We start from the raw sequence: 27,902 nt of genomic DNA on the forward strand, positions 1-27,902 counted from the left end.
TTTTGGCTTGGAGGCACACAGGACTCAGCACAGTTCAGTGTTTTCAGTAATGAACACACTGAATAGTAATTACATTGCGTACGGTAAAATTTAAGCATAGAAATGTGACAAAATGTTACACATTACAAAATATATATACAAAATGACAACCATGGAAGCTCTTTTTTTTCCTCTTGTCCAGCAATACAAAAATATCATGTCACACAGTGATGACGGGTTGCTCAGACAAAGTAACGTTCAACAGATAGTTGCAAGAATGACAAGTAAAATCTACAAAACAAACATTCATCTGCAGTTGTATCTTTGATTTACAAATAACACAACATCCACTTTAAATCATTTAATAAAAGCTTGGATATAAGACCATTTTTTTTTACAGCAAGTGTTAAATTGTTTTGATGGGAAATCCATTTTCTGATCCAGCTGCAGTGAGACTGAATAAACCCCAAATCTTACAAGGCATTCAGACATTCAACATTCACCACAGTTTGGATGAAATACAAAAAAAAAAAAAAAAATCAAACAACAGTGCGCTGGTTCAGGGGCCAACTCACCAAGAATATACTCTTCATCTTCTTTTGCTGTAGTTGCCAGAAACACATTTACAAATATATAGATATATATTTTTTTTATATCTCAAATATTTATATAAATAGAAACTGATTAAAGATCTGGGCTTTATGACAAAGTGCAAAAAAAGGAACAGGGAGGGTTTAAAAAAAAAAAAAACTTCCACAGAATTTAACAGCAAAGACAAAATACAACTGCTCTGAAATCAACATCCATGAGCTTCGTCATAATTTTAGCTGCAACAAAGTGTAACTTCTCATTTCTTTTCCCAAAAAACATCTTAGCGCTAAGATCGTCATCTTTGATCTGTAGATACATGCGAGAAGATGCTGAGCTGGAAAAATCAAACTTTCCAACCACACTGTGATTTTTAAGCTGGTAAAGCAATATGAACCATCTACATACTAGTGTATCTGTTGGTCTTTTATAGTAAGTTTGTTGATTTTAACATGTGAAAGCACGGCAGGTGGTAGCAGGCTGCAAAATGGACAATTGTGAAAAAGAAAATATATGTTACTATTGTAATTGTAGGCATGTTAACTGTACACTATGAGTACCCAGATAAACCATGTGTATCTACAGTAAAATAAAAACCACCAAGCCGGTATCACTAAACTGATCTAAGAGCTGTTAGACGATCCCACCAATCGGCCTTTGAAGATAAAGACAGTTTAAAAACATAGTTTTGAACATTGGAAGTATGAAAAGGGGTAGAACCACAGGCAAACAGGAATGTGGGGCCCTTTAAATGACAATACTAACCACTGCCTCGTTTCACAAAACCAACCTTTCTTCATTAGTGTTGATCAGACACACACTGTGTACTGGGGGGTGGCATCCACTAGAAATGAGAAGAAGCAATACTAGCATGGAAGCCTGAATGTCCACTGACATTCTGGACTCTAACAGTGACTGTGGGGGACCAGAGCTGACAAAACAGCTTTTTAGGCTGACCAGGAACAGGACTGAAGAGACCACACATGGGCTACTTTGATACCTGGCGCAGCCGTATTTCACATTCGCAGATCTGAATGAAAATGCAACGCACACGGGAAAATGAGGAGGAGGTGCTCACAGCTGCAAAAATGTAAATAAATTGCAGGCAGTGGCGACACAGCTCCAGAAAACTTTAGAAAAATTTAGTATTTAATCTTTGGAAAAAACATTTTCCTTTTTCTTTGGGAAGTCTAAACGGCTGTGACTTTTCAAAGGACCAATTGGATGTATAATTAGTATAGAACACTTAAATATGCTGATTTCTTGTATACTCAGCAAAAAAAACAACAGTATACTACAATGATTAGTTAATAGTATATAATGTATCCAATTAGAATGGATTTGGGTCACAGCATGTGAGGCGGGGATGAGAGCTCCTTGAGTGGACCTTGAGTTAAGACTTTTCTTGTCAGACCACGTAATTAACTAGAAATAACCAGACTTGGTTATTAGATCTTGGCTGAATAAAATATTTTGTAGAGCTGGCCACAGCGTGTTGTTACCTGGCAACACAGGGAAAATGGAAATAACTTTGACCGAAGTCACAGTCAAAGTTCATATATGTGCTGTGTGTGAGTGTTAATTAGCATTCATTTCAAAACTTTCTAATGAACAAATTCCTGAAGGTTTTGAGAAACCAGACCACTCTCATCAGTATTATTAAACAAAACAACCAAGGGAGGAGGGCAGAAACAGTCCCTCGTTTAGCTCAGATTTAGTAAAAGGGGACAATTATTAATAAATACAAAAATAATAACAGATATGTACACATTTTCAACAATATGAACTATCATAATACTTTCAACATTTCTTCAAAATGCCATAGAAATAATTTTTTGCTCAAAATGTCTCTGTAGCTCAAACCTCAATGGTCAGTTAGAAAACAAACATCATTTAAGAACATAAATTATTATACATAAAAAAAAAATAAAATCCAACACCGTAGTAATAATTCCTTTTTGGGCGCAAGTCCTGACACACAGACAGGAGTTTGTGTTTCTTGCAATGTTTGAACCAGAATGAGAAAAAAAAAAAAAAAAAAACTTCAAATAAAATCAGATTTCTTCCTATATTGAAATTACAATGCATTGACACAGCGTCGTTGGTAACACAGACGTTTTATTTTTTCTTCCCTTGTGTGAACAGGTCCTTGTGTGGCACTGCTGGAGACTGCTCTGGAGTCAGCAAAGAGGAAAGCGAGGGCAGTAAGAGCACTTTGAACACGGGCATGCTGGGATGGACAGGGAATAAGGGGCAGAAAGGTAAAAAAAAAAAAAAAAAAAGAGAATTTTAGTTGCTCCACATGAATAGTAGTGAAGAAAGATGGAGAGAAATAAAGAAAAAGGAAAAGGTTGAAAGAAGAAAGTGCCGGATAAAACCCAACTAAAACTGCTCTTGTCTCCTCCATCTTTGAGGAGGAGGAAAAGCTGAAGACAGATATGGGGGGGGGATGAGGTGTTGGAGGAGGGGGCGGTTGAGGTGGCATAGCTGAAGTTTGAGTCCTACAGTAATCGTGTCAGTAGGTCCTTCAACTCTCAAAAACAATCACAGACCTCTTTCCTTGTCCGCTGACCGAACACAGCAACCAGGAACACGGTCAGAACAAGCAGGAAATAAACTCTGACTGTTTTTAAAAATAAATGTCTCCCCCAAAATTGTACAGTGGTGGTATTATTAACAACGGCTTGAAAACTTTGTGAGGCAAATTCCCTTTTCAGAGGATAAGTTTTTGGATTCCACCGTCTTGTTCTGAAAAGACAACGGCCGCAGTGGTGCACGGCAGCTTTCTGTCAAAAACGATCCATGAATAAGAGATGGAGAGTGGAAGTAACCGCCGGCTCAACTGCAAGCAAAGACTCCAGAGGCCCCGATATCACAGCGGGTGAACTCAGCTGTCATTGGGTAAACAGGGGTGACATCGCCGAGATGAAGCAGTCTGATTGGTGCTGTCAGTGGAAGAGTGGTGAGGTCAAAGGTCACAAACGGTGGTGGCCTGCACAGCTGCCCAACATTCTGTCCATGAAACAGGTTCCTGTCAGTGATGCAACTTGGCCTGTAGAGAGAGGAGGACAGAGACATACTAAAAGCTCAACAATGAGCAATACTTGTTTACACAAATGACACTGCACTGCTCTGTATCTGTGTGCTATGATGTACTATGCTTACAATTATTTTGAAATTTTAACATTAACCTCTATTTCCTATTTTTGCAGAAAAGACAGGGTCTAACACCCACCTGTCTCGGGGACTCGGGCCCCGAAGCCAGTAATCCTGCAATGTCGTTTCCTTTCCCAAAGAGGCTCTCCAGTCCGCCCGGCCTGCTCAGCTTGCTGGCCTTCCCTCTGTAAGAGCTGGGACTCCTCCTCTTCCTCCCCTCTCCTCCTCCTCCTCCATAAGCCAGGGGTCCAGAGGGGGGAGCCAGCGGCTGATGAGGCGTGGAGGCAGGCTCTCTGGAGGGCGAGTAGGGTATACTGGTGGTGCCAAGATCACGACTGGAGCGGACCAGAGGAGGAGGAAAATTGCTATTAATGACATATAGTAAGCACCACCTCAACCCTCACTGTACGGCAGGATCTATTCAGACGAGAGTAAAATTATCACAGCAGATTTTACAGTGCTGTATATTTCAGAGGAAAGCCAAACACCTGTCATCACAGCCTTTGCACTGCTGGCGCTGTCCTCTCTGTTTACACACTACTCTACTTTTAATGAATCACCCTCTCATGTGTTTCTCTACATACTGTACAATGTCGTGAGCTAAGCCGAGCCTGTATTGTGTTATCTGTAACCCTGGCTACAATCAAAATTTCCCTTGTTCGACCATCGAAACGAATGCTAATTTAATAAGCCTTTTATTTGTGTACATTATGATGATCTTGTACATACGGCCTTCTAATGAGTAAGCACATCCTCTTCAGCATCTTCTCGTGAACACAAATTTCAGAGAAAACTGTCACCTTCTGGAAAACAGTGAATTTTTGACAGCGACTTCGTTCTGGACAAGTAGGTAAAACGTGTCCTGTCATTCAGTCCTGCAAAGAAAGCTCTGGTGCAGATCAAATCAATTTTCTGCTTTTGTCTGAACACTGAAACAGCCTGTGACCCACCTGCTCTGTGAGTTGTGGCTTTGAGACCCATCAGATCTAGATAGCCAGTCATCTCCGCTGCGCCAAAGCCCGCTTCCCCCACGCCCAAGTCCCTTTTTCCTGGCTGGAGAGGCAGCTGTCCCCCCTGAACCTTGTAATGTTGGATGATAGCTGCTGCCGTTCCTCTTGTGATTATCCACAGTTGAAAACAAGGAAGAAGGAGAAGAAAGGGAGGAGGAAAAATAGGAAGAGTTTTTTCTCTTCTTAGATCTTGCTACTGAGTCCTCTGTGTCTTTGGATGAGCGGCTGGCTTTATGAGTGCCGTTACGGGCTTTCCCCGGTGCGGAAATGGGGGTGGGGGTGTGCGGGGCGTCTCGGATGCTAAACACCCCGGCCGTGGACGTGGACTGAGGGAAGGTGGCGGTGTAGGAGAGGGAGTTGGAGGGGGAGGTGAGGAGAGGAGAGGTGACAGAGGTGGGAGAAGGAGTCTGCTGCGAAGCGATGGGGGATGTACCAGAGGAGGAGGAGAGGGAGAGGAGGCTCTCAGCAGCCAGAGGCACCTTCCTGGAACAGAAATTGACAAGACATTTTAAACTTATAAAGCTGTGGTTATAAATTCAAAGTACTAAAACTTTATTACCAATCAATGCACTGTATCTCATTTTCCTCATTCTGACAATTAGTTTTGGGGTATGTTTGCAATCTATTTGATTTGTAGGTGCTTCCTTGTTAAGTCCAAACACAGACAGTCACACAGTTACTCCTGTGTATATAGACTAGAGATGTATTACAAGCTCATTGTGTCCATTTACACATGTATCTTTAAGTGAAACAGCTCTATCCCACACAAATCAGATCGCCCAGAGCCCACGTTCATGGACACTAACCTCCACATCTGTGCGTTGAGGTGTTTCTCCACCATGCTCTGGAGCGCGAGCCTCATCCTGTCCCATCGCCTGTCGAACACATAGTGGCCCCGTCCCATGAGCCTGCTGCTGAATACGCAAAACTGGAGGGGGAGGAGGAGGAGGAGGAGGAGGGGTGAGAGTGGCAGGAAGTGGGAGAACGATGGAGACAGAGGGGAAGTGAAGTGAAGCAAGCAAGAGAGGAAAAAGGAGGAGAGAAGGAGGGATAGGAGAGAGGGAGGGATATGAGATAGAGGCAGATGGATCAGTGAAAGAGGAAGAGAAGAGTCGATGAATGAAAAGGAGGGAGAGAAAAGGGAGGATAAAGAGGAGGAGGTAGTGAGAGGTGGGCAGAGACAGAGCAGAATGTGGAGTGAAAGAGGTGTCAAATGACAGAAATGAAAAAGAACAGGTGAAGAACAGAGAAAAGAGATGAGGCAGAAAAAAATCCAAATGAACATACATAGATATGAATACCACAAACAATGTTAACATCTTCATTAGAACTGCAGAAACAACAAAACCAGACCGGTTACTAAGCTGAGATGATAATACCAAAAGAACCATACACCTGTAGTACAGTGGGCAGCTAAAACAACTGATTTCACTGGTTAAGCGACAATTTAAAGTATAATGTACTATTAAATTCGACAGGGAGTGGAGTCATGGAGCCTTCCTGCTACAGGAAGCATTTGCTACAGATTTATTTAACTACAGAAAGCACAGCAATGACAAATGTAAACGTGGTTCTATCAGCTGCTTATATACAAAACAACTGTCTATAAATTTTAAACAAATCAAGGGCTCTTATTTGTCATCTTGAAAGAAATGGTTTGACATTTTTGGACTTCAGGAAGCCAAACAAGAAACAGCCCAGAACACAACCCCCCCATAAAACCACAACTTTTTGTTTTTACACTTTGGTCTTTGTGCAAATAAACAAGACATAAAAAGAAGCTTAGGGAGCTTTAGAGGAGCTGGTAGGCAGCTTTTCACCATGTCTGGACATAGGCAGGCTAATCATTTTTCTTTTACTCTTTTTTTAATCTGACTGCATTTAACTCTTGGGACTGAAAGCAAATGAGCATATTTCCCAAAATGTCAAACTACACCTTTAAAAGACCCCATCTTACTGAACTGATTCTGAAATAAAACTAACACGTGGCCCTTACCTGTTTTTTTTCAGTGAAAACACTGGATAAGAGCTACAGCTGAAGCTGAACACCAACAAAAATAATTCCTCTAAACGTCATTAAAAGCAGACCCTGTGGGGGTAAAGGTGGAAAATACTGGCTGAATGTTGTGCGAATGAGTTTTTAATGCCCTGAGGTTTTGGACTGCAGTCATAATATGTACCCCTAAAGGTTGTGGGTGGTGACTGGAGTAGTGAAAGGCAGGTCTGTCAGTGTCCTCTGGTGTCTCCGCGTCGCCCTCGTCACTGGAAAGCTGACCGCCGTCTCCCGCTGCCGTCACCCAGCTGTGAGGGGACAATTCTGGGTTAGGGGCCATGCCAGGGACTGGTGCTGGGGGCAAAGGACCAGAGGTGGAGGTGGTGGAGCCGCCCGGAACCCTGGAGTGGATATATTAAGAAAGACAGACAGGTGAATAAAAAAAGGAGAAGTGCGGGGCAAGGGGTAAAGAAGTGGAATCGCAGGGACTAAAAGAAGGAATGAGATGGAAAATGAAAGCAAGACAGAGACAAAAGTAGAGGGAAAGACTGAGAAATGGAAATGAGAAGAAATGGAAGGAGGGGGAAATCAAAAGTTGATAAAAAGCTTATACTGAGAAGCAGAGAAGGGAGATGAGTGTAAATGGAGGGGAAGTGAAAGAGAAAAAAACATTGATGGGAAAGAGGACGATCAGAAGAAGATCAGAAAAATAATAAATTAAAGAGTGAGAGAAGGAGAAAAAAAAAGGCAAAGGAGTTGGAAAAGAAAAGCAAGATTAAGGGGAAGAGTGGAGGAGAAAGAAAGAAAGAAAGAACGAGAGGCAGAATGACAGAAAACTCTTCATTGATAAACTCAAAAGCTCATGTCATATCTGCCCTTACTCTGCAATCAATGTCATTCTAAATGCCGCAGTCTGAAAACCCCAAATAACTTCCCTTTTCAAACAGATGATCATCTTCTAAAGGGAAAGAGGAAATGAGTTTCTCGTAACACTGTAACACTTGTTTCTCCTTCCTTGCATTCTTGTTTACAGCATCCCCTGGTGGGAAAAAAATTAACAGACAAGGATTCCCCATGCATGTGCCTGGGTCGTACGGTCAGACCTTCAGGGAAATTTAAAAAAATTAAATTAAAAAAAAGTCAAGGTAAAGATACATTACAGAAAAATGTGAAAACTTGGAAAAAGTCATTGATTACTAGACAACTAAAGTAAATGTATCAAACTATTGGGCACAATAAGGACGACAGTATTAAAAATAAAAAAAGAGACTTCATTTTATACGGATTTGATGCTTAGACATTAGGTAAGTAAAATATATAAATACTGTGAAGTTGGTGCTTGGTCCACAGTCCTACCTGGGTATGTGCGCATTTGCCAGCCGGAGCTTCAGCGTGGACAGGGGTCGTCCGTTGGGGCAGTGAGGCTTGCTGGGACTCTCTTGTGACGCGATACTCTGGCTGCAGCCTTCCTTCCCTCCTTGCGGTCCGTCCCTGTCTTTCTCCTTCTCCTTTGCTCCCTCCTTCTCCTTCGCCCGTCCCTTGTGTTCGGCCAGGAGGAGGTCGAAATTTTTCCTCCGGCCGGGGACGGCTCTGCGGTGGGTTAAGGAGTGAGTCTGTAATGAAAAACAGAGGGAGAAAAAAAAGCTTAATAAAAATGTCATACCTCTCCTTCTGTGGGCTAATAAGCACTAAATGTTAAGAGATATTAGGTTATTTCCAGTGAGAGCCTGTTAATGAAAGTATTGATCTGTGAACAACACAGAGTTTTGCTCAAACATACTTCAACAGGGCTGATGGCTGCACTCATACAGGCTTGAATCATGGCTCTCTGGTTTCAGGATTGGTTCCATAATCACTGCACCATGCTGCTGTCCACGTCACACCACACTAACGCTGGTAAATACTGCAAATTTGTCTACCCTTCCAACTACTCTGGAAGGTAACCAGCCATCAAACATTTGGTTTTCAAACAGTTCTTTACAGTGTGTGAGTCTGACGCTGCTGAATTGCTGGTTTAAGCAGGTAGTACGGCCTGTGGAAAGAAAAATGGCTCCTAAACTCATTCAAAGGTCATATCAAGGGTAAGGGCCTCGTAAAATACTTTAAGGCTCAAAAGATGCATCTTATATCACCATCATCATCAATATCCTGACTTGCTGAATAAGAATGTGACAGGTCACCAATTGAAAGCTGAAGCAAAAACGCCTGTACTTTGTCTTCATGTTCTTGAGAGATACCTACACTTAATTTCAGCAAAGGACAAAGTGTGACGTTGTACAAATTATGTTGACATTTTGTAGGTTTCTAACAGCTGCAGTATGGAGATTTTATGTATATGTGCAAATAATTTTGGTAAATAGCTACCAAGGTCACATATGCAAAAATATGATGCCAAAACAAATAATTAGCATAATTTTATAATGACATTTACCAATGCCCCATTCACATACTTCAATACGATTTGAGATGACACATTACATTTTACCTGCTGTAATTAGGATGAGATATCTTTCAAAACAATTAAGTGTGTTAGAAAAAGCAAGAGGGAAATGACAGTACTGGAAATCAGCTTTTTGTCTGCTCTCCCTGAGTACTCGAGTCATCAGCAGAATCTTTATGATAAGCTGTGAGAGCGATCAAAGAAGAAATCGTTCATTCTCATAGAGCTGTCACCGTTGCGGATCTGTATTTTCCCTCTTACAAAAAAAAAAAAAAAAAAAAACCCATCAGGTTTCTGCAGGGACAGCATGTGTTCTCCTCTGCATCTGCCACAAAATCAGCCACGAAAATCCCTCAGTTTTTGTCAAAACAGTATCTTTTAATAAGCTCATTGGCAACCCGTATTTTCAAAACATTTCTCCTCTCACAGATGTTTCTGCAAGAGCGTTCTCTCCTTGCATTAAGGAGATAATGTCCCTTCCCCTAACCCTAGCAAGTTCAGACACTTCTGGAACTCTCTCAAATAATGGCCAAGAGTCATTTCCTAAGCAAAGAACTAGTGCAGCCCCCTCTCTTGAAATCATTATTATAGGGACTAATATAAAAATCAGGTTAACTAAGAAAAATGTTAAGAGAGCGTAGAGATGTAGACACAATTATTCTCACCAACCACCCAAAAAAACACATCAACACACCAGTCTGATACATCTTTAATTACTTAATAACCAGTTTGAAGTGATTAGTAAAGCTTGCTGGAGGTAATTAAAGGGCAGTAAAATAGAGTATTACTGCTGAAAAATGTTGTAGCCTCATCCAACATCTATAATTACCTCATCAAGGGAAATGTAGGCCCTATAATGCTTCAGCACTGTTACCCAGCATTAACTGAGAAATGTGTGTAAAGTGCAGGCGCGTCACAGAGACAGACAGGGAGGCAGACAGGGTCATAGCTGTGGTCCTTCAGCAATGAAGTTAGAGCGCCCTTCAATATCATTACTCTCATAAACAAACAAAGCTGCTTTCCTGGTGAGACAGCCTTAGACAGGAAGCAGGAAGAAGGGTCAGCAACTATTATTGTCTCCACACAAATTACACAGAGGTGGAGAGTGTGAGCGACGGTGTGTTTGCGTGTGTTTGTTTGTGTTACCTTGCAGGTGAGAGAGCGTGTGCAGGGCCGTTTAGTCTCTGGGTCCTGGACTCCACAGTGCTTGTTAGGATCAAACACTCTCCCTGTAAAAACATGTACACACACACACACACACAAGCGCACACACACATACATTAGTATGGTACTGAAAGACCATAATTTAGTAAAGAATCAAATCACATTTCCTGGGAGTGGAAGCATTATAGTAGCCTGAGTGCATTAATTTGTCTTTTTTTTTGACACAGCACACAGCAGTTCACTCAGACATTTGTCTATTCACATATTCCTTTATTCAATCAATCATTCAATTGTGATGCAAGGCCACAGTGGCCTAACGGTATTATTCCGTGTGACATTATTAGCAATACTTCCAGTATCAAACACACATACTGTACAGATCCTGCGTGCTATGACAAATCATTCAAATTAGGACAAACTGGCAGCCTGACATGAGTCAACTGTGACTGACAGCCCAGGAAACTCTCTCCTGCTTTAATGAATAAAATCTGGAGGAAAAATGTACTTGATGATGAAATTTCAGGCCTTAACTTTTAAGACCGTGTCAGTTTGCAGCGAAGGTCTCTGATGTTTATTGTAAATAAGACAAAATCTCATTTATGTGACAAAAATTTCTCAGGTATGGGCAGCAGCAGGGTGAAGAATAGCAAAAGGGCTTATTAAGGGTTGATGCAACAGCTGCCACTAAATATTGAAATTGAAATATGAATGATTGAGATGATAACCAGCTGCTTGCCATAATAGACTCCACTGAAAAGCAGTATCTAGCGTAGTTGCTGAGTACTTGCATTTCACCAATTAAGCTGGTGAATGAATTGTTATTATCCCTGAAACAAGACTAAAGCCCAGACGTAGAAAAATGAGAACTTAACTGTAAAACAAAGTTGTAACAAGTTGTAAAACAAACTAAATTCTCTCTTTGAGTACATAAAAAAAAAAGTTCAACTTTATAGTATCTGCCAATGATTTCACATCCTCGGTCAACATCAATTTTTACTAAAAGCAGATCTTTTCAAACCAAACTACTGTCAATTTTCTTTTAAATTTGCTTTTACAAACACCAAATCTATTGCTCAGCAACACAGATGGACCTCTGTTGCTCCACACAAAGTAGCCAGCCAACAACAACCTGCAGTCAGCAGGTTATCTTAAACAGCGTTGCTGTCAGAGGGCTGTAATCTTGTGTTGGCCTTTGCTATAATCCCTGTAATCTTTCTGTGTTTGCAGTATGAGACGACAGCTCCAATGGATCTGAGGGAGGGGGGTCAGACAGACACGCAAATGTACAGCAACAAACATGCTCTCAGATATAAACAAACTCATACGCTCACTCACACGTTCACACACAAACTTAAAAAGGAAGAGGAAGTTGAGAAAAGAGAGGGGTAGATGGGTAGTGTGAACACATTCTGAAGGAAGACACTGATGAGAGAGGGAAACCAAACAACACAGAAAGCAGAAGAACAAGATGAGTGAGAAAAAAGAGCAGCGAGAGACAGCCAGAGAGAAACTACAAGACGGGGAGTGTGTGAAAGAAAAAATTAGGACAGAATATGAGTGTGTGAGAGAGAGAGAGAGAGAGAGAGAGAGAGAGAGAGAGAGAGAGAGAGAGAGAGAGAGAGAGAGAGAGGAGGAGGTCGAGGCAGGAAGTGGAGAGTGAGAGGATGAAAAAATATAGAGACACAGGAGGTGGGGAAAATCTCTCAAGAAGACAAGCAGCTTTTTGGCAGCGGGAGCTCGTGAATTAGAGGGTGTAAATCAGAGGCTTGGAGCACAGCGAGACACAGCGCAAATGAAAAGAAAGAGGAGAGACATGATGATGGGAAGAAGAGGGAAAGCTGGATAGAGAGAGACATTCAGACCCTGAAGTAGCCATGACAAATCTATGTGACTTCATTCGTACGTGTGTTTTCACATCTCTTAGTCAGAGCTGACCACTAGGTTAACTCGTGTGCATCAATGCTAATTAAAAAAAAAAAAAAAAAAGTTTGGAAGTTTGAATGAGACAGAAAGAAATGGTACACTGGAGAGGAGAGAGGGTGAGAAATATCAAGAGAACAGTGAGAGGATAGAGAAAACAAGAGAAAGAAAGCCATTAAAAACTACAGAGAGGTGTCTCTCCCTTCCCAAAACACACAATCTCACCCCACCACCCTCCTGTCTGCAGCCAATCATTCAGGCTGGAAGCTCTCCAAAGGATACGGAGATAAAAACTAGTGAGTGCGAGAGCTTGTGAGAGTGTAAACATACATGCATTAATGTAGGAACTCTTGATAAAGCTTAGGAAAGGAATTTAAGTAGCATGGCAGAAATATTTAACTGCTCTAACACATGAATGTCAGTGGGCTAAAAGTTACAGAATAAAGGCTTGTGACCTGTAGGTTGATCCTAAACCAGCCATGGAAACACAAGCAGAAAAAATGAATAAATTATTAAATATTCTCCACTTCTTTAAACTCCAACTGCTTCCATTAGTTGCACTAGAGGATTGTGGGTAGAGTCTGGAAAGGCCATAATTTCTCAGAACTAACCTGAGAGTCTTTTGTGTGACCTGGAGGAAGTCTTAGTCCCATTCTGATGCTTCTTTTCCAACGGTGGCGACAACAATGATGATGATGGCATAGCGCCAGATCGGTGAGAAGGTGAAGGTGACGGGGAGGGCTTCCGGTCCAGCGGGGAAGGAGAGGGTGTGGATGACGGCCGTCTGTCCAGGGGAGAGCGCGCCGGACTGGGCCGCCCGTCCAGAGACGATGGAGGCGTGGTGGAGCACGGGGTGGACGGCCCGCTGCTGCCGCGACCGTTCGCAAGTTTTTCGCTGGAGCGTTGGGAGGCAGGGGGAGTGAGGGATGGAGGTTTGAGGGAGGAAGGGGAGGAGGAGGGAGCGGAGGAGGAGGCTGTGAGGCGCACGTGCGAACCCGAGTCGGCTCGGCTGAGGCAGGGCATCTTTTCCAGGCTTACGACTGGAAGTGATACGCTGGAGAGATGAAGGGAGAAGAGAAGAGAGAGTGGAGACAGTGTTAAAAAACCGTATGACTAAATAAAGGCCATGGGAGCAATGAAAGAAGAGCACAGCATCTAATCAGATCTTATAAAAGTGTTATGGAGACGTTAAAAAAAAAAAAGAAAGAAGAAGAAGCATGCACCCACCATGTCTTGTTCCGTGCCCCCTTTGGTGGATAGACAGCAAGTGGTGCCTTGCTGAAGCGAGAGTGAGGGTAATCTTTAGGGACCCTGAAGGCCAGCGTGTCCCCAGGACTGGGAGCCACAGCGGGGGCCACTGCAGGTGCTTTGGGCTTCATGGGGACCAGGGGGCTCCTGGAAGGGATGGGGGAGCCGTGGCGCTTCTCTGAAACAGGTTAGGACAGAAATGGGGACAAAGATCAGTATGATGTGTGAGGTCACATAGATTCATGACACACACAAATACATGCACTTAACAGATCAAGACACACGATCATGCAGTGTTAGTATGTACTTTCTTTTTCTGTCTGGGTACTTTTGGATCTGTTTTGCATCTGATTAGCACCTGAGTCTAGTTCTGACTGTATTGCGCTATTTACACCAACTTGTTCTTTTTTTGTTTTGTTTTTACCCTGCTTAGGTGCCAGATGGCTGTGTTGTAACACAAGAGAGAGCAAATTTGTGCCAGAACTTTTTTGAAAAAAAAGAAAAGAAAAGGCTGAAGTATTTACAAATCAATTAGGTGTACTTTTCTCTAATTAGCAGCTTCCCTGACACCATCTGAAGTGTCCTTGTGTGATAAACTCCGCAAATCTGTTACTATGTGAAGTTCAAACAAGAACCAACAGTTATAAATACCTTTTGACCCAGATCTGGTCAGAATACACAAGTGAAAGGAAGCTGAGACAGAGAAGGAGACGTAAAGGGGAACAAATCACAAGGCTGTGGGGAGAAAGTAGGAGAGGAGCTCACACTTACGGTTTTTGCTATGCATGTCTTTGTGGGAGCAGGGTGGGGAGGGAATGGGGAGGGGGTGTGGTCCAGGACTGTCTGTCTCTCTCTGTCTGTCTCACAGGGAAACTACACCCCAGCTACCTGAATAAAAACAGAGGGGTTAAGTTGTCATCAACACAGAGAAACAGGTCGGGGAAAGCACACTGCACACACAGTAAGACAGTATTTTGGACTGCTAATCATGGAGTGTACAAATGAGGTGTAATGTCATGCTACATTCACACTTCAAAACATCGATCGAGCTCTTAAGCTCGTCTCTCTTTAACCAGCTGCTTCAGGAGGTAAACAGCCAACATCTGCAAGATCTAGCAAGATTTAACTGACAGATAAGAGGGTGAAAAGCAGCTGTTAATTTTGGGACGAGCCCGGCCGTTGCGGTTAGCTCTATTTCCTCTCTGCAGATAAGATACCAATCTAAAACTGCAGGGAAAGGTGAAATTATGAAATACACCTCAGCTCAGGTAGCTCAGGTAGAACGTATAGACGTACTCATTTAAAAAGGTACTTAGACTCCAAATGCCCAACTGAACAACAGTGTATGATTTTGATTTTTTAAAAAAAGAAAAAACTATTTTAAGTCCAAACACTGGCAGGCACATTCATCAACACGCAGAACGACGCATGCATACAACGTGCACATGTGTGCAAATAGACTCTTGTGCAGAGCCATGATTACACAGACTAATAGCAAATATTCAAAACTCAAGTGTCCACAAACCACTTTTCTCAGGCCCTGCCTTAAAATACTTGACAGAGATTGTGATATTTGCAAGCCAAGGCCAAGTGAAAAAGAAAAAACTCCCTAATGTAACTACACATAAACACACACTGTCAGACTAACGCACAAAAAGAACATCCAAATTCGATGATATTAAAGTGCTACAGAATACCTGTAGTATAATTCCAGACAGTGCGTCCCAAGCGTAACGCAAACTACTGACCAAGGTAGTACTGATGTCATGCTTTACTCAGTAAGCAGCATAAGGGATTGTACAGTATGTGTGTGTGCGTCACAGTGCTGTACAGCCCTGTTAATGAGTGTAGTAGTAGGATACTAACAGCAGCACGTTTGAACAAGAGCTGAGCAGACAGGACTGACCAACGACTGTGTGTTTGCTCAGAATGCATCAGTGCCGATGAACGCGTGCTGCAGGTGACCGAGGGAGAGTGTGTGTACAATTTGTGTGCAAAGTGTATCTGTGTGTATTGAAGAGATTAGCATGCATAAGTATAACAGGTGTGTGTCTGTGTGTGTGGGTATGATACCACGTGAGGAACCTATAAACTGCAAGTGTCTGTTTTGGACCCAGATATAGGCCATTTGTACAGTAATATGTATGCACAGCAGAGAGTGAATGTTTCTGTGTTCAGTGTGTATATATAAAAATCCTATGCAAGAGTGTAATTTGCCTATGTGAGCATGTATGGCAGGTGTGTAAATAGGCCAGTGGAAGCAGAGGACCAGGGAGGCAGCTGTATTCAGAGTAGCAGGATCAAAGTCCAGAGCCACATTCACAGGTATGCAGCTACAACAGTACAAATTTCACACATTGGACACCATGTTAGTCAACTCACCTGTACAGTAGAAATGGACAGGGACAACTGTGCATGTGTGTACAGTTTCTCTATGTGTGTACTGGTGTCATTTATGCTCATGTTCATTTTTAATTTAATACAAGACCAAGCATTTTGAAAAATGTTGTATATTCCAAGATGAAAAATTACAGTTTGGGTTTAAAAAAAGTCTTTCTGCAAAATGACAGAGTCAATGTTAAGGTAACTGATTAGACAAGTTTTAGTTTAATAATAGTAAGATTAAAACAACATAATTAAAGGCACCTTAAATTGTTGGCTAACAAAAATGATAAATCCATTTACAGCTAGTGTATCTATTTGTGCAGGAAAGCATAATGAATAATGAGCAATTTATTTCTTCCCAAACCAGACAGATATAACGTGTTTTGAAACAGGACTCATCCAGTGAGTAAGAAGCCAGTTGGGAGCTAACCGTACTGATTTACAATACATGGACGAATGCCCAGGCAAGGTCACTAAGCCACTCAACCACAAGGGCACCCTCACTACTACGCTCTCCTGCCTGCCTGTCGTTATGGCAATGCTGAGAGCCCAGCTGACTGCCAATTGGCTGCTGACTCATCCTGTGGGTGGAGCTATCGCGTGATGAGGAAGTAGAAGCTCTCAGAGCTTTGCTGGGTTTGTTTACATTGAGAGAGCAGCAGGGGACATAGGAAGAGAGAGAAACGTGAGGAAATGAATGTCTATGAAGATTCACAGACACTCACGTTATCTATAAGCTCTAAGTCCAAAAACAACAGTATAGTGATAGCAATGAAGCAGTGGAATTATATGGTACTACTGGAAACACTCTATTCCCCAAGTGGGAAATGCCATGCAACTGAAGTGCCTTGAGAAGAGGTCAAGAGTGCTGCAAGATTTATTTCCTTCCTTCCTTTTTAAAAAAATACATAAAAAGTCGCAGTAACATTTACAGTAACTGCATCTGGATCATATATATAGATAGATATAGATATAGATATATAGATATATAGATATAGATATACATAGTAAGGGGAAGTTGTGGTCAAAAAAAGTTTGAGAACCACTGCTCTCAATAACCAAGTCTTCAACTACCTTCAATTACCTGTATAAGTATCTTCCTCTGTATGTATATAAAAGGAAGGTCATGCAAAAACCAAACTAAACCAAAAACCTTTTCATGCCTTGCACACTTAAGACAGAGCAAAGGAACTACCTATGATGCACAGTAGCAGCTGGCACTTTAATTGGCCCAAGCCTCAACTAATGGTTCACACACAACTAAGCCACAATAACAATAACACAACAGTGCGAGAAACGCCACCAGTAAAAGAAACTAAGTAGACCCATTGTGGTTAAGGGCAAAACTTTCCAACAACAGCAAAACATCATCTGAAATGAACAACTGCACCACAGCCTGGGCTCAGCGACGACAAACTCAAGACACTGAAGCACCAAGCAGCCCCAAACACTTGTTAAGTTAGGAGTGGAATGTAACTGAAAAGGAAACGAAGGATTTTTTTTTTTGACCTGCCTCAGAGCTCAATTAATCCACCACTACAGAGAAAAGTTGGAAGGAGAGTACAGAGAGAGAGAGAGAGAGAGAGAGAGAGAGAGAGAGAGAGAGAGACACTCCCACCAACAGCAACAACATGACCCTTTCATCATGCGCTCCACTTATTCACACACAGCAGGCCACCAGCAAGGGAGAAGTTAGGAGAGACAGATTGAGAAGAGTGGGGAGAGGAAATCACAGTTAGATGAGAGCACTGGAAGGACACTGAAATATCTGAACATGCCACGGAGAGCTGATTTACCCAAACAGAATGTTTCAAAGTCATGATTTGCACACACACAAAAATCATATCGTTATTTGTAAATTTTCTAGCTTGACGTGGTGTTTTCAGGGCAGCAAAGTGCCAACATTTGAAATGCTCTTTGAAAAAAACTCATTAATTATACCAGCCCTTACAAAACACTTAAATATGAAAGAAAGTTTCAAGACTTTTCACAGATTGCTTAACAGAGGGGTGAAATCATACAAACTCAAATCATCTGGAAAATGTCTTTATAACATCTTGGTCTGTCTGTAATAAGCTTTGACATTCACTCTCAAGCATTAAAAACAATTTATTTGCTCATTTTTTCCTTACAACCTCATTGGAGAGAGCATGGCACTACCTCTGCCACCATGAGGGATTTATCTGATATCCCACTGGGGCCACTTATGCCAAGAATATACATGCTTGCCTTCCTCGAAGGAGATTTAAATAAACAAATCCATTAAATGGAGCAAGCTTCTGATGTATAAAATATAGTATATCTTAACCTTTTTTGAAATGCAAACACAGCATCTATTAAACCTTGCTTTAAGTTATGACCACTCTCTTCTTCACACACAGCAAAGCTGAGCAGCAAACTGGGCATGTATAACTAGCAGCCACTGACCCCGGAGGCAGTCAACCCCCTCCTCCTCTGTGTGTGTGTGTGTGTGTGTCTGTGCAAGTGTGTGTGCATGCATGCATTTCTGTAAATGTAAAGTCGCAGTGCTGATTTGATGCACATGTCAAGCATGAAAGCGGATCCCATGATGGTTACACACTCAAATACAAATTCAAGACTATTGCACTGAATAAAAATCCTACTTGGGGTCACAACATTTTAAGAAGAATCCCCAGCAGGAAACAATGGCACTGTACTGTGAGGGTACAGCAGTGACATGATGGGAATGTGCAACAATGGGAGGAAATGCATAAAACATCATAACAGTATCTTGACAGGGGAAGTTCCTAAAGGCGATCCACTCAGCAGAGGTCAGGAGGAGCATTTTTCATGTCATGATGCAGAGTAGTTGGGCATATTATGCTTCAAATTTAAGAATAAAGTCAATGAATCAGCTGTAGTAGTGGGACGGTATGCTTTCTAGGTCACTGCACTGCCGTTAAAGTGATTGTAACCATACAAGTATATGATGAAACAAGAAGAAAACAATTCAACAACACAACTTTTCTACTAGTCAGCATGTGACTTTGCCTGCTGGTCCACTACAGCGCCTGCTTAGGCGTGAGGATTGGGGTTTTTTTTTTTTGGACATTAGGGAGCTCTCAGGAGATTCCCACTCCTGAATATGTGTGTGTGTGGATATCAGTGTGTTTTAGACCTGTTGTTACCCGACTTTGTGTGCGTGTCAGCAAGCAGAAACACTGCCGGGGCAGGAGGGAGGGTGGGTGGAGGGGGCAAAAAGAGGGACAAAACAACAGTGGCTGCCAGGAGTGTGAGAGAGAGAGAGTGTGTGTGTGTGTGTGTCTCTCTCACAATACCACTGACCTCTTTCTGCTGAGAAACAGAAAGTGAGAATGTGTGTGAATGCAACTCCTCTGGCCTCTCTCCTCTCAGGGAGAAGCTGTGTGTGTGTGTGTGTGTGTGTGTGTGTGTTTGTGCGTGCGTGTGTGTGTGTGTGTGGGTTCATTAAGCGTGACCGTGTGTCCCCCCTCCCCTCCACTGCCCGCTCAAACAGACGGCTCAGGCTGGTGCACGTGCCGCCAACAGAAGGAAGCAGCAGCTCGCGGGCAGATGCGAGCGCGCTCAGTGGAGCCACAATCAAAAACAAACAGGAGGTAGATAGGCAGGGAAAAGGACCAATGAGAGCCGGATTCTACTGTGCTACCATGTCAACAACAAACACTCTTAAAGATGAATGGATACTGCCTGGTCTCCACATATTTTTCTCTTTTCCCTTTTCACTTTTGCTAATATGAATTTGGATTTCAATACTGCTTTTGCCATTTAATGTAAGGGATGGCAACTGACAGTGGCTGAGTAACATCTTAACGAGATCATTAAGTTTCACAGCTGAGGATAACAGTTTCCATAGCAACAAATATCACATTTTCTGAAAAAATGGTAAGGCAACGTGGAACAAGCATATTCATATTTCTTGGCAGTGTATGTGTATATACATGTCATATGTATTGTCTCCTGAAAGTATTTAGAGTTTCCTTTTTCAAATGAACTTTCCAACCCTGGGTAAAAACTCCATAGGCTTAAAATCAGGAAAGTGGTGCCTTTCCAGCCATATAAGGGTGTATACTTTTTTTTAATTGGTCCACCAGCATGTCAAATCTTCCATTTGCACAAGAGCATTCAAAGCAGAGTAGCATTGTCTTAAGAGCAGAGGTTGCCTTTTTCATATACTTATTTATCGTATAAAAAAAGGCTTGTGCACAATGCTACATCTGGTTGATTATTCTGTAAATTATTTAGTGTTTTTCAGCTCTTGACAGCCTGCTGGGTATTTGAGGGCATAACTGCGTGGTGTTTGTTCATGTGGACGAGGAGGAGTTTATGTTTTAAAGTGCCTTGCAGGGATAAATACAAATGACTGTATTGATCTAATTGGCTCTGTGTGTGTGCAAGAACATGTTTGTTCTGTGCCTCTGTGTGACAGTTGGAGACATCCCAAGGTGTGTTTTTGTGTACCTTACTGAAGTTTGTGACTATGCTCTGAGGTTTTTGTGTGTGACTGTGATCTGACGGTTAACCGTGTATGTCTTACCATAGTGTGTGAGTATGCCCTGAGGAGTGACCACCTTATTGCAGACATGGCAGACAACAAGAGAAAAATCCTCCAGTGCTGGAAACTGGTTGTAGACAAACATCTCTGAAACAGACACGAAGAGCAGAGAGGAAAAATTAAGAAAAAAAAAAGACAGACTGAGGAAACATAATACTATGGAAGAGCCACAAAGACAGAACAATCATTATCATAGTACAGACAGGACAATACAAAACACTAATAAGCTTGCAGATTCATAAATGTATAATAAATATATTAAATATGGAAAATAAGTCAGTGAATACAGTTTATCTTAATTATATATTATTTTATTTCATCATCATCATTTTCATCCGCTTATCCGGGGCCGGGTTTATTTATTATTTTTATTTTGAGAGGTAAGGTCTCCCTTTCTCCGACATATTCACATCCTGTGGCAAGACTTTGACAACTGAAAGCAGTTAAAGACTGCAACTGAGTATTCATTTCATTATCAATCAATCTGTTAATTATTCTATAGATTCATTGATTAATTGTTTGCTTCATAAAATGGCAGAAAAGTGAAAAAATGGCAATCACAGATTCATAACACCCAAGGTGATGCCTTCAAATGTCTTGAGTTCCCTGATTAACAGTCTAAAACCCAAAGGTATTCAGTTTAGCATCATATTAGATTAAAAAAACAGTTCTTAATTGTATATAATGTACATAAAAAAAACTGCACAAAACTGCCCTAACACACGGCGTTCAATGTTCACCACGCTCTAAAATATGTCTTTTGAGAGGATGCAAATCACCTATGTTACTATTACCACTAGCAAAACCAACAATTTACCACAGACACACGATGATTACTGTCTGTTCTCATCAGGCACCACGAAACAGACCGCTGACAGACTGCCCTCTCAAACACACACTAACTAGTATACAGTGCTAACAAGCACACCGCTACATAATGCCCAGACTTAGAAGAGATACCCCACCCACTCAACAAAATTTGAAGATTAACACAAATATTAAGAAAAACAAGTATGTCCAATACAGCTATTATCTCTCTTGGCTAAGCTTTGAGAACCTAATCTTCCTGTACCCAAACAAGCTCTGCTGACAGAAATCACAGCACTTATTAGCACAGGGCTTAAGCCAGACTCGCTGACGGGAGGTGGGATGTGTATGGATGTGTGTGTTTGTGAAAGCTTGCAAGGGAAAAAAAAAATTGGAGAATGTGTGGGTGTCTGACAGAGTACGGGTACGTGTCGTCATGACCTTGCGCTGCTGGCGAGCTTGCTGTCATCTGAAGAGCGAAAGAGAGCAGCAGCCATGCTTAGTGTCAAGGAGTGTGTGTGCATGTATGGAGCAGGGAAAGGATCTGCTAGGTCACTCAAGGTCAGAGTGGACCATAATATACACATATGTATACAGAGTGTGTGTGATGCCGAACGTGACACCCGAGAGTGTGTGACAGACTAGAGTGGTTAGTAAGTAAAAAGTGAAGAGTAATGAAACTGAATTAAAACTAAGGCTCTGTAGTATTAAACAAAGCAGTAAAATAAAGCTAATATTAGCATGTAATGCAAGCAAGATCAATTAAATATGAATAATACTGCAGAGGAAAAGGGATTCCTATCACTGGCTGAGCAGCTGCACAGAAGCAGTTCACGTTAAGATGCTTTGCCAAGTTCACCTTGTCAATATGGAAGAGATTATTTCTCACACACTTTCCATGGCCATCATTTCTAGGTATGCTCCTGGATTAAAGCTGCAATTCAAACTCTCTGATTTTGGTGTTTGCTGACAAAAAAAACTGCTTTTCCTTCACTGGCAAATAAACTGCAGTGTTTGTTTTTGTGACTTAACTGAAGGTGGCATGATCAGAGCTACGACAACACAAACACAAATGGAAAGGTGTGGCTGAGTGTGAAAAAACTGTTTTTAAATAATGTCATAGCAGTCAACGGGTTTTTTTAGTGGTAAGGATTAATAACACTGTAAAGTGAGCAGTTAAACAGAGAGACTGGAAACACTGCTGGCAGGTTAGCTCTGCATGCCAAATGGTTTCAGTTCGAGAAGCCGATCAGCATCACCACAGTTTTTGTCTTTCCTGTCATCGCTTTCTGAGGAAATGAACCCATTTTCTTCATAATAAACTATCACAAAGGTCCTGCCAAAAAAAATTAAAAATTGTGATGGGAAAAATTTGCTTTTGGCAAATGGCAAATTCCAAGGTTTACAGTAACAGAAAAGGACTTTAGTGGGAGTACTGAAAAAAAAAAAAGAAGCAAGAATGCAATTTCCTCTGCATCTGCCAAGTCAAATGCAAACGAAGTGCGTAGCCTATTTCTGCAGCCCGAATTGAGCGTGTGTGTACGTGTGTGTTTGTGTGTGTGCGCGCATGCGACTCAAGCCAACTGCAAGAGTCTGCCAAATGACTGACAGCCCAGAAAATGAACTACAAAAACAATCACTCACTGGTGAATAAGCATGTTTGGAGCTACTAAAACAATCTATCATTGGACACTGATTACATTTAGAATAAATAAATCCACTTCCCATTGGTGAATTAGTGTTTGGAAAGCGACTCAAACCGACTTGCTGGTAAACAAAAAGGGTTTGAAAGCAGCGACTATCAACGTGAGAAGAAAAGGAGAACAGCGAGTGTTACTAACACCAAAGCAATAACGCAACTGTAACAAAGGCACAACACCAATTTGACTGAGTTAACGACCTACAATCAATGAGATTAGGGGATGTCTTGGAGCTAGGCATCACTTTTCAATAATCATTGTGTAACTACACTTCCAGGGAAGGGCACGGGCCACAGCAGCAACTTCTACTGAAGTTGCTTTTAGAACAGGCACACTGGGTAATTATTGGCACTGTCAGATGAGGTAAACAAGCTTACAACAGCAGTGACTGGCCGCCAGCTACTGTTGCAGAATCCAGGCTACAAACTCAAATCGTCTCTCTATTATTTCACAGAGTCTGGGTTAAACTTTTAGAGCTCAAAATGGTTCAAGGATCCTGTATAAAGACACTCTCAAGTAATTTTAAGAGAGCTAAAACCTTAAGTGGGTGCTCAAAAATAGTTTACTTACATTTTTTTTTGTACATATATCTGCTCACAATACCAGCGAAGATGTAAAGACAGCAAGGACAAGCTGAACAAATGTGCTGTGTTATGATGAGGAGTTCATTAAAGTTTAAACCGACTCCTCCGAAATGACTGCCTGCCTGCTAGGTATAAATACTCTAAGTTTCAGGTTATCAAAGGTTTTTGTTTTTTTCTTTTATCTTGTAAAATATTTTCATGGTCAGAATCGTTCTCTTTGTCCAACCCATGATGCAAAAGCAAGAGATACCCAGTTAGCTGTTACATAAGATGAAGAAAAACTGCAAATTTATGCATATATCAATTTTTCGACTATTACAGAGTTGACAGGCTAATGTGACTAATTTTAGCTCAAACCATTTAAATGCAGAGAACAGTACCCCATTTACTAAATGACTAATTTTGAGTAGACTGCTAGATATCAAGAGATTTTTCAAACCCTCATCAAAGGAAACAGCACATGTGCTGCCAACAGTATTGTTGCCATAGTCTGCACGATGTGGTATGTTCCCTCGTATCTGATGCATCCTGCAGTTCAGTGCATTTATCCTCCCAGCACATTTCTCAAAGCACAAGTACAGACATATCTTCATCATACTAGTGTCTCAGGCTACAGGCTGTCATCTCAATTGGCTGTTTTTAATAATGCGCTCCAAACATGCCAATATTTAGTGAATCAGCTCCTAGAAATTCGCCAACACATTAGGAGGTTTCCACCCAGCCCCATCCCTTCTAAAGTAAAAAGTAGTAAACACTCAAACGGCAGCACAGCAGCTCTGCCTATTTCTAGTGGGATGATGACAGTGGCTGCCGGTCAAGTCAGGCTAAGTTGCGGCTGGTTGTCATCATCTCCACTGTGTGTACATGTGTCAGAGCGAAAGTGAGAAAGAGACATAGATACTAATCATGACCTGCACCACACATCAATTACTGCCAACCAGGCCTCACCGTCTACAAATTTCTGCGTGCGCTGAGGTGTCAAGAGAGGAAAACATATACCGGTAATATATGAATCATACTACTTTCTGCTGGATACAAATATACAAATAAACCATTAAAGACGTATTTCCTTGTGTGTTTATCTGGCTTGTAGATGTCTGAGTGTGTGTGTGTATGTGCATATCACTCTCAGCAGGCCTTAGTGTCATGTTGCCAGCAGATCAGCAATTCTGGAAACACCGCTCCAGTTTGGCTCTGAGAGAGGAAGATGAGGCATGTGAGCGAGTGTGAGAGTGCGTTTGTGTGTGTGTGTGTGTGTGTGGAGGGGGGTGGGGGTGAGGTTGGTATTTGACCAGTGAGAGTGAGAAGAGTTTCCCCGGCTCTGCGTGTGCGTCAGTGTGTTCCTACGAGGGCTGCAGCACGCTCAAACTTTCAGGGATGACTCAAACGTGTTAGTGTGCAGCGCATGCTCCTGTGAGTATTTATACGTGGTGAGGTGTGGAGGAACTCCTCTGGGTCTGTCCCTGGGGGTGGAGATACCCACACACTGCTTTAGGGCACCCCACAGTCCCCTCCACATACGCTTACACGTAACCCACGTACTACATAAAATATTTTTAAACAAGAGCCCCAAGTGCAACTCAGTTTAGTGATACACCAGACTGATACCTTGGTAAAGTTCATCCTTAACAGGCTCTGAATTAAGTCTGAATTTATGAAGAACAGTCTAAATAACATACATACAAATGTCCCAAAACACCCACCAGCACGAGCACTTCTAGTTGACTGCTGCTGATAATGTACCGCTTAACTAAAAATAATAATACTGACACCTCAGATCCCCTCTGGGGAATTATTTTTTTACTTGAAAGTATGCTGGAGCAGTATAAAAAAAACAAAAAACGAAACAGAATTTTCTTTTCAAGCATCAAGACAAAAACTACAACCGCTGAAGCCGTCGTATTTATTTGTATCTCGTACGTCACCTAACATTTGCTCCATCCAAGATATTTTTGCCACCTTTGCTTGGGCATGGGTGTCTGATGTTGTGAGAGCGCAAACAGCACTGACAGCAAATTTACTGGCAACTATTAACATAATCAATTATCATTTATAAAGTAAAAATGCCAAATACTGTCTGGTTTCAGCTTCTCAAATGTGAGGATTTGGTGCTTTTCTTTTTCACATATGACAGTAAACTGAATTTTGCTTGGGGAAAGCTGGTCTATTAAAGCAAGCATCTGAAAACATCTCCTTGTGCTCTAGGAAATTATTATTCATTGTAGGCATTTTTAACTGTTTTCTGACATTTCTTTTTTGTGGATAAAAGCTGAATTGATTAATTGAGAAAATAATTAACTTCAGCCCTAAGTGCAGGATGCATACTGTGATACAAACTCAAAGCAGATAATGTTTTTTTCCCCTCCTTCAAAACAGACGGACATTTCTCAACTAAAGTATATATTTAACAAATATGCACATAGCAGCAGCGAATGTAATGGTGGAAAAACAGAAATATCCTGCCATTCTTAATGCTGCAGAGCATGTGTACCAAAACAATAACAAAGCAGCACCGTGTACCTGACAGCCTCAAGTATGTAGTAGTATAACTTCCTTACCTTCTTTGCTGAGCTTCACGGCTCCACCGAGGCAGTAAAGCTCTTTGCCGCTGTTATCCGAGGACGAGTCTGCGTCTGAGTGAACGAAAAACAGCCACTTTACACACACACACCGAGGAGCATCCACAACAAACTTTGGGGCCATGCGTGGAGCCATGCTGGTCTGAGGCTGGCTATCTGTTTAGCATTAGCTTGCTAGCGCCTGAGCTGGCTTCCTAAATCAAGTGGAGCTGTCAAAGCTAACAAACTTACAGCTGGACAGTTGGGGATATTATTACTGCACGCGTCAACGGCACAAACTCTGCACGGTAACGGTTAGCTTTGCTCACTCGCCAGTGCACGACTGTCAAGGCAGCCCATTAATATTGCATTTGGTAGTAATATTTTTTGACAGTTACTTTGCTGCGCTTTGACAGACCCTGCATGGTGGAGGAGCTTACTCAACTCAATCACAGACAGTTGGACCACGCACTTCCCGACAGTTTGCCCGCAAAAACAACAACGTTGCCGACGTGCGAACTTACTGTCAACAAAACGTAATTTAGCCGCACTGACGAAGGAAGACCAAGGCTCGCAAAGGAAGGTATCCGGACTTGGTATTTGGCGATCCAGTGTCGCCATTGCTCTTCCTTCTTGTTGCTTTGCTGAGAGCCGTTTTTTCCTCTCTCTCCTTCGCACGCAGCAGGCGAAAAAACGAAAGAACGAGATATGCTGACGTCGTTGTCGGCGCGCTCCGGCTTGGTTCGGCTTCACTCGGGAGGGTTGAGAGGCTGAGCCACAGGGGGGGAGGCTGCTGAGGGAGTCCAAAAGTTCAGTCGCAGCCCATGTTGCATTACAAAACACTACAGATGACATATTATGTAAATATCGAAGCTATTCTAATAAAAGAAAACAAAAAACAATCTGACTTGTCAAACAAGCTGCTGTAACAATGTCAGGTATTGAATGCTGCATTGGAATTGTGGCACTGCTCAACTAACTATAACAACAGGATATGTATAAGTAAACTGTGATATCTACCATCTGAATTCTTTAAAAACGAGAAAAAGAATGTCAGTTCAAATTAATTTCAAAGCTGTTTTTGTAGTAACACCAATTATTTCAGTAAATATTACTGAATGTGATACATAAATTTAGTAAAGCAGTAAAGCCTTGATCATGTGCATCATGGCTTGATCACTGTGTCTGTACATCTGATGCATAAACAGCAGTTCCATGTATAAATGATACAGTGCCTACTTAACATCCAAAGGAGGCTATGCTACCACACAACTGAGCCCTTTTGTAAATGTAAAAACTAAATTAATCCTGGCTGAAGGGAACATGTTACAGAGCTCCACACTGCTGTGCTCCTTCACTCTGCGGGCTGGAAACATTAGGCACAAGCTCTTGTTTTAACCCAGAAACATACCAGAGCCAGATTTAAATCGTCTCTCTGCTTCATTACAATAAATGGGAGTACTCTAAAGGTTTGCCAAGAAGTTGCAAAATAATGGCGGTAAGAGATTTCTTTTAAGAGGAGGTCAGAACTGTGAGTAACACAAAACCTTTACTATCTAATTTTACAGTGTTTGTAGCTCAGATTACATTATAAGGATACAGCTGCCGCATTACTATCAGTTTAATTTTGTGCACAGCAAAACATAGCCATATTTTGATTATTTGGCTTTGCTGAGGTCTGATTTATGTAGCAGCCTTGTGGAGGTTACGTGAGAGGTTAGGTTACAAAAACACCTACATAACACAATCAGTGGTTCCCAAGGTGGGACCTGGGGACAACCATGGGTCTCTCAGAGAGGGACTAGGGGTCCACACAGC

General features: G+C 41.8%; 1 protein-coding gene across 3 annotated transcripts; it reads right to left on the minus strand.

Annotated features, from left to right (window-relative positions):
* Positions 1-26,739, minus strand: atxn7l1 (ataxin 7-like 1). 3 transcript variants are annotated; one of them, XM_041030034.1, is made up of 12 exons: positions 26,609-26,739; positions 26,085-26,159; positions 20,418-20,522; positions 13,478-13,676; positions 12,862-13,304; positions 10,313-10,395; positions 8,083-8,339; positions 6,914-7,127; positions 5,540-5,661; positions 4,674-5,216; positions 3,803-4,058; positions 1-3,619 (listed from the first exon to the last, which is right to left on the minus strand). In XM_041030034.1, the coding sequence occupies exons 1-12, from the start codon at positions 26,703-26,705 to the stop codon at positions 3,602-3,604; spliced, it is 2,412 nt and encodes an 803-aa protein (XP_040885968.1). In that variant the 5' UTR covers positions 26,706-26,739; the 3' UTR covers positions 1-3,601. The 3 variants fall into 3 exon arrangements, with proteins under 3 accessions (XP_040885968.1, XP_040885970.1, XP_040885969.1); XM_041030036.1 differs by lacking the exons at positions 20,418-20,522; positions 26,609-26,739 and adding an exon at positions 14,270-14,386 and having other exon boundaries at positions 26,085-26,154; XM_041030035.1 differs by lacking the exons at positions 26,085-26,159; positions 26,609-26,739 and adding an exon at positions 14,270-14,386 and having other exon boundaries at positions 20,418-20,520.
* Positions 26,740-27,902: the final 1,163 nt, after the last annotated feature.

This window comes from Toxotes jaculatrix, chromosome 22, assembly GCF_017976425.1.
Source record: "Toxotes jaculatrix isolate fToxJac2 chromosome 22, fToxJac2.pri, whole genome shotgun sequence".
Lineage (NCBI taxonomy): Eukaryota > Metazoa > Chordata > Actinopteri > Toxotidae > Toxotes > Toxotes jaculatrix.

Excerpts from the sequence above, each read along its gene's own strand:
- atxn7l1 (XM_041030034.1), bottom strand. The coding sequence starts at position 26,705 with ATGGCGACACTGGATCGCCAAATACCAAGTCCGGATACCTTCCTTTGC. Across the intron at positions 8,340-10,312 it reads CACGCTCTCTCACCTGCAAG|ACTCACTCCTTAACCCACCG; the intron begins GTAACACAAACA and ends TTTTCATTACAG. Across the intron at positions 5,662-6,913 it reads ACCACCCACAACCTTTAGGG|TTTTGCGTATTCAGCAGCAG; the intron begins GTACATATTATG and ends CTCCCCCTCCAG.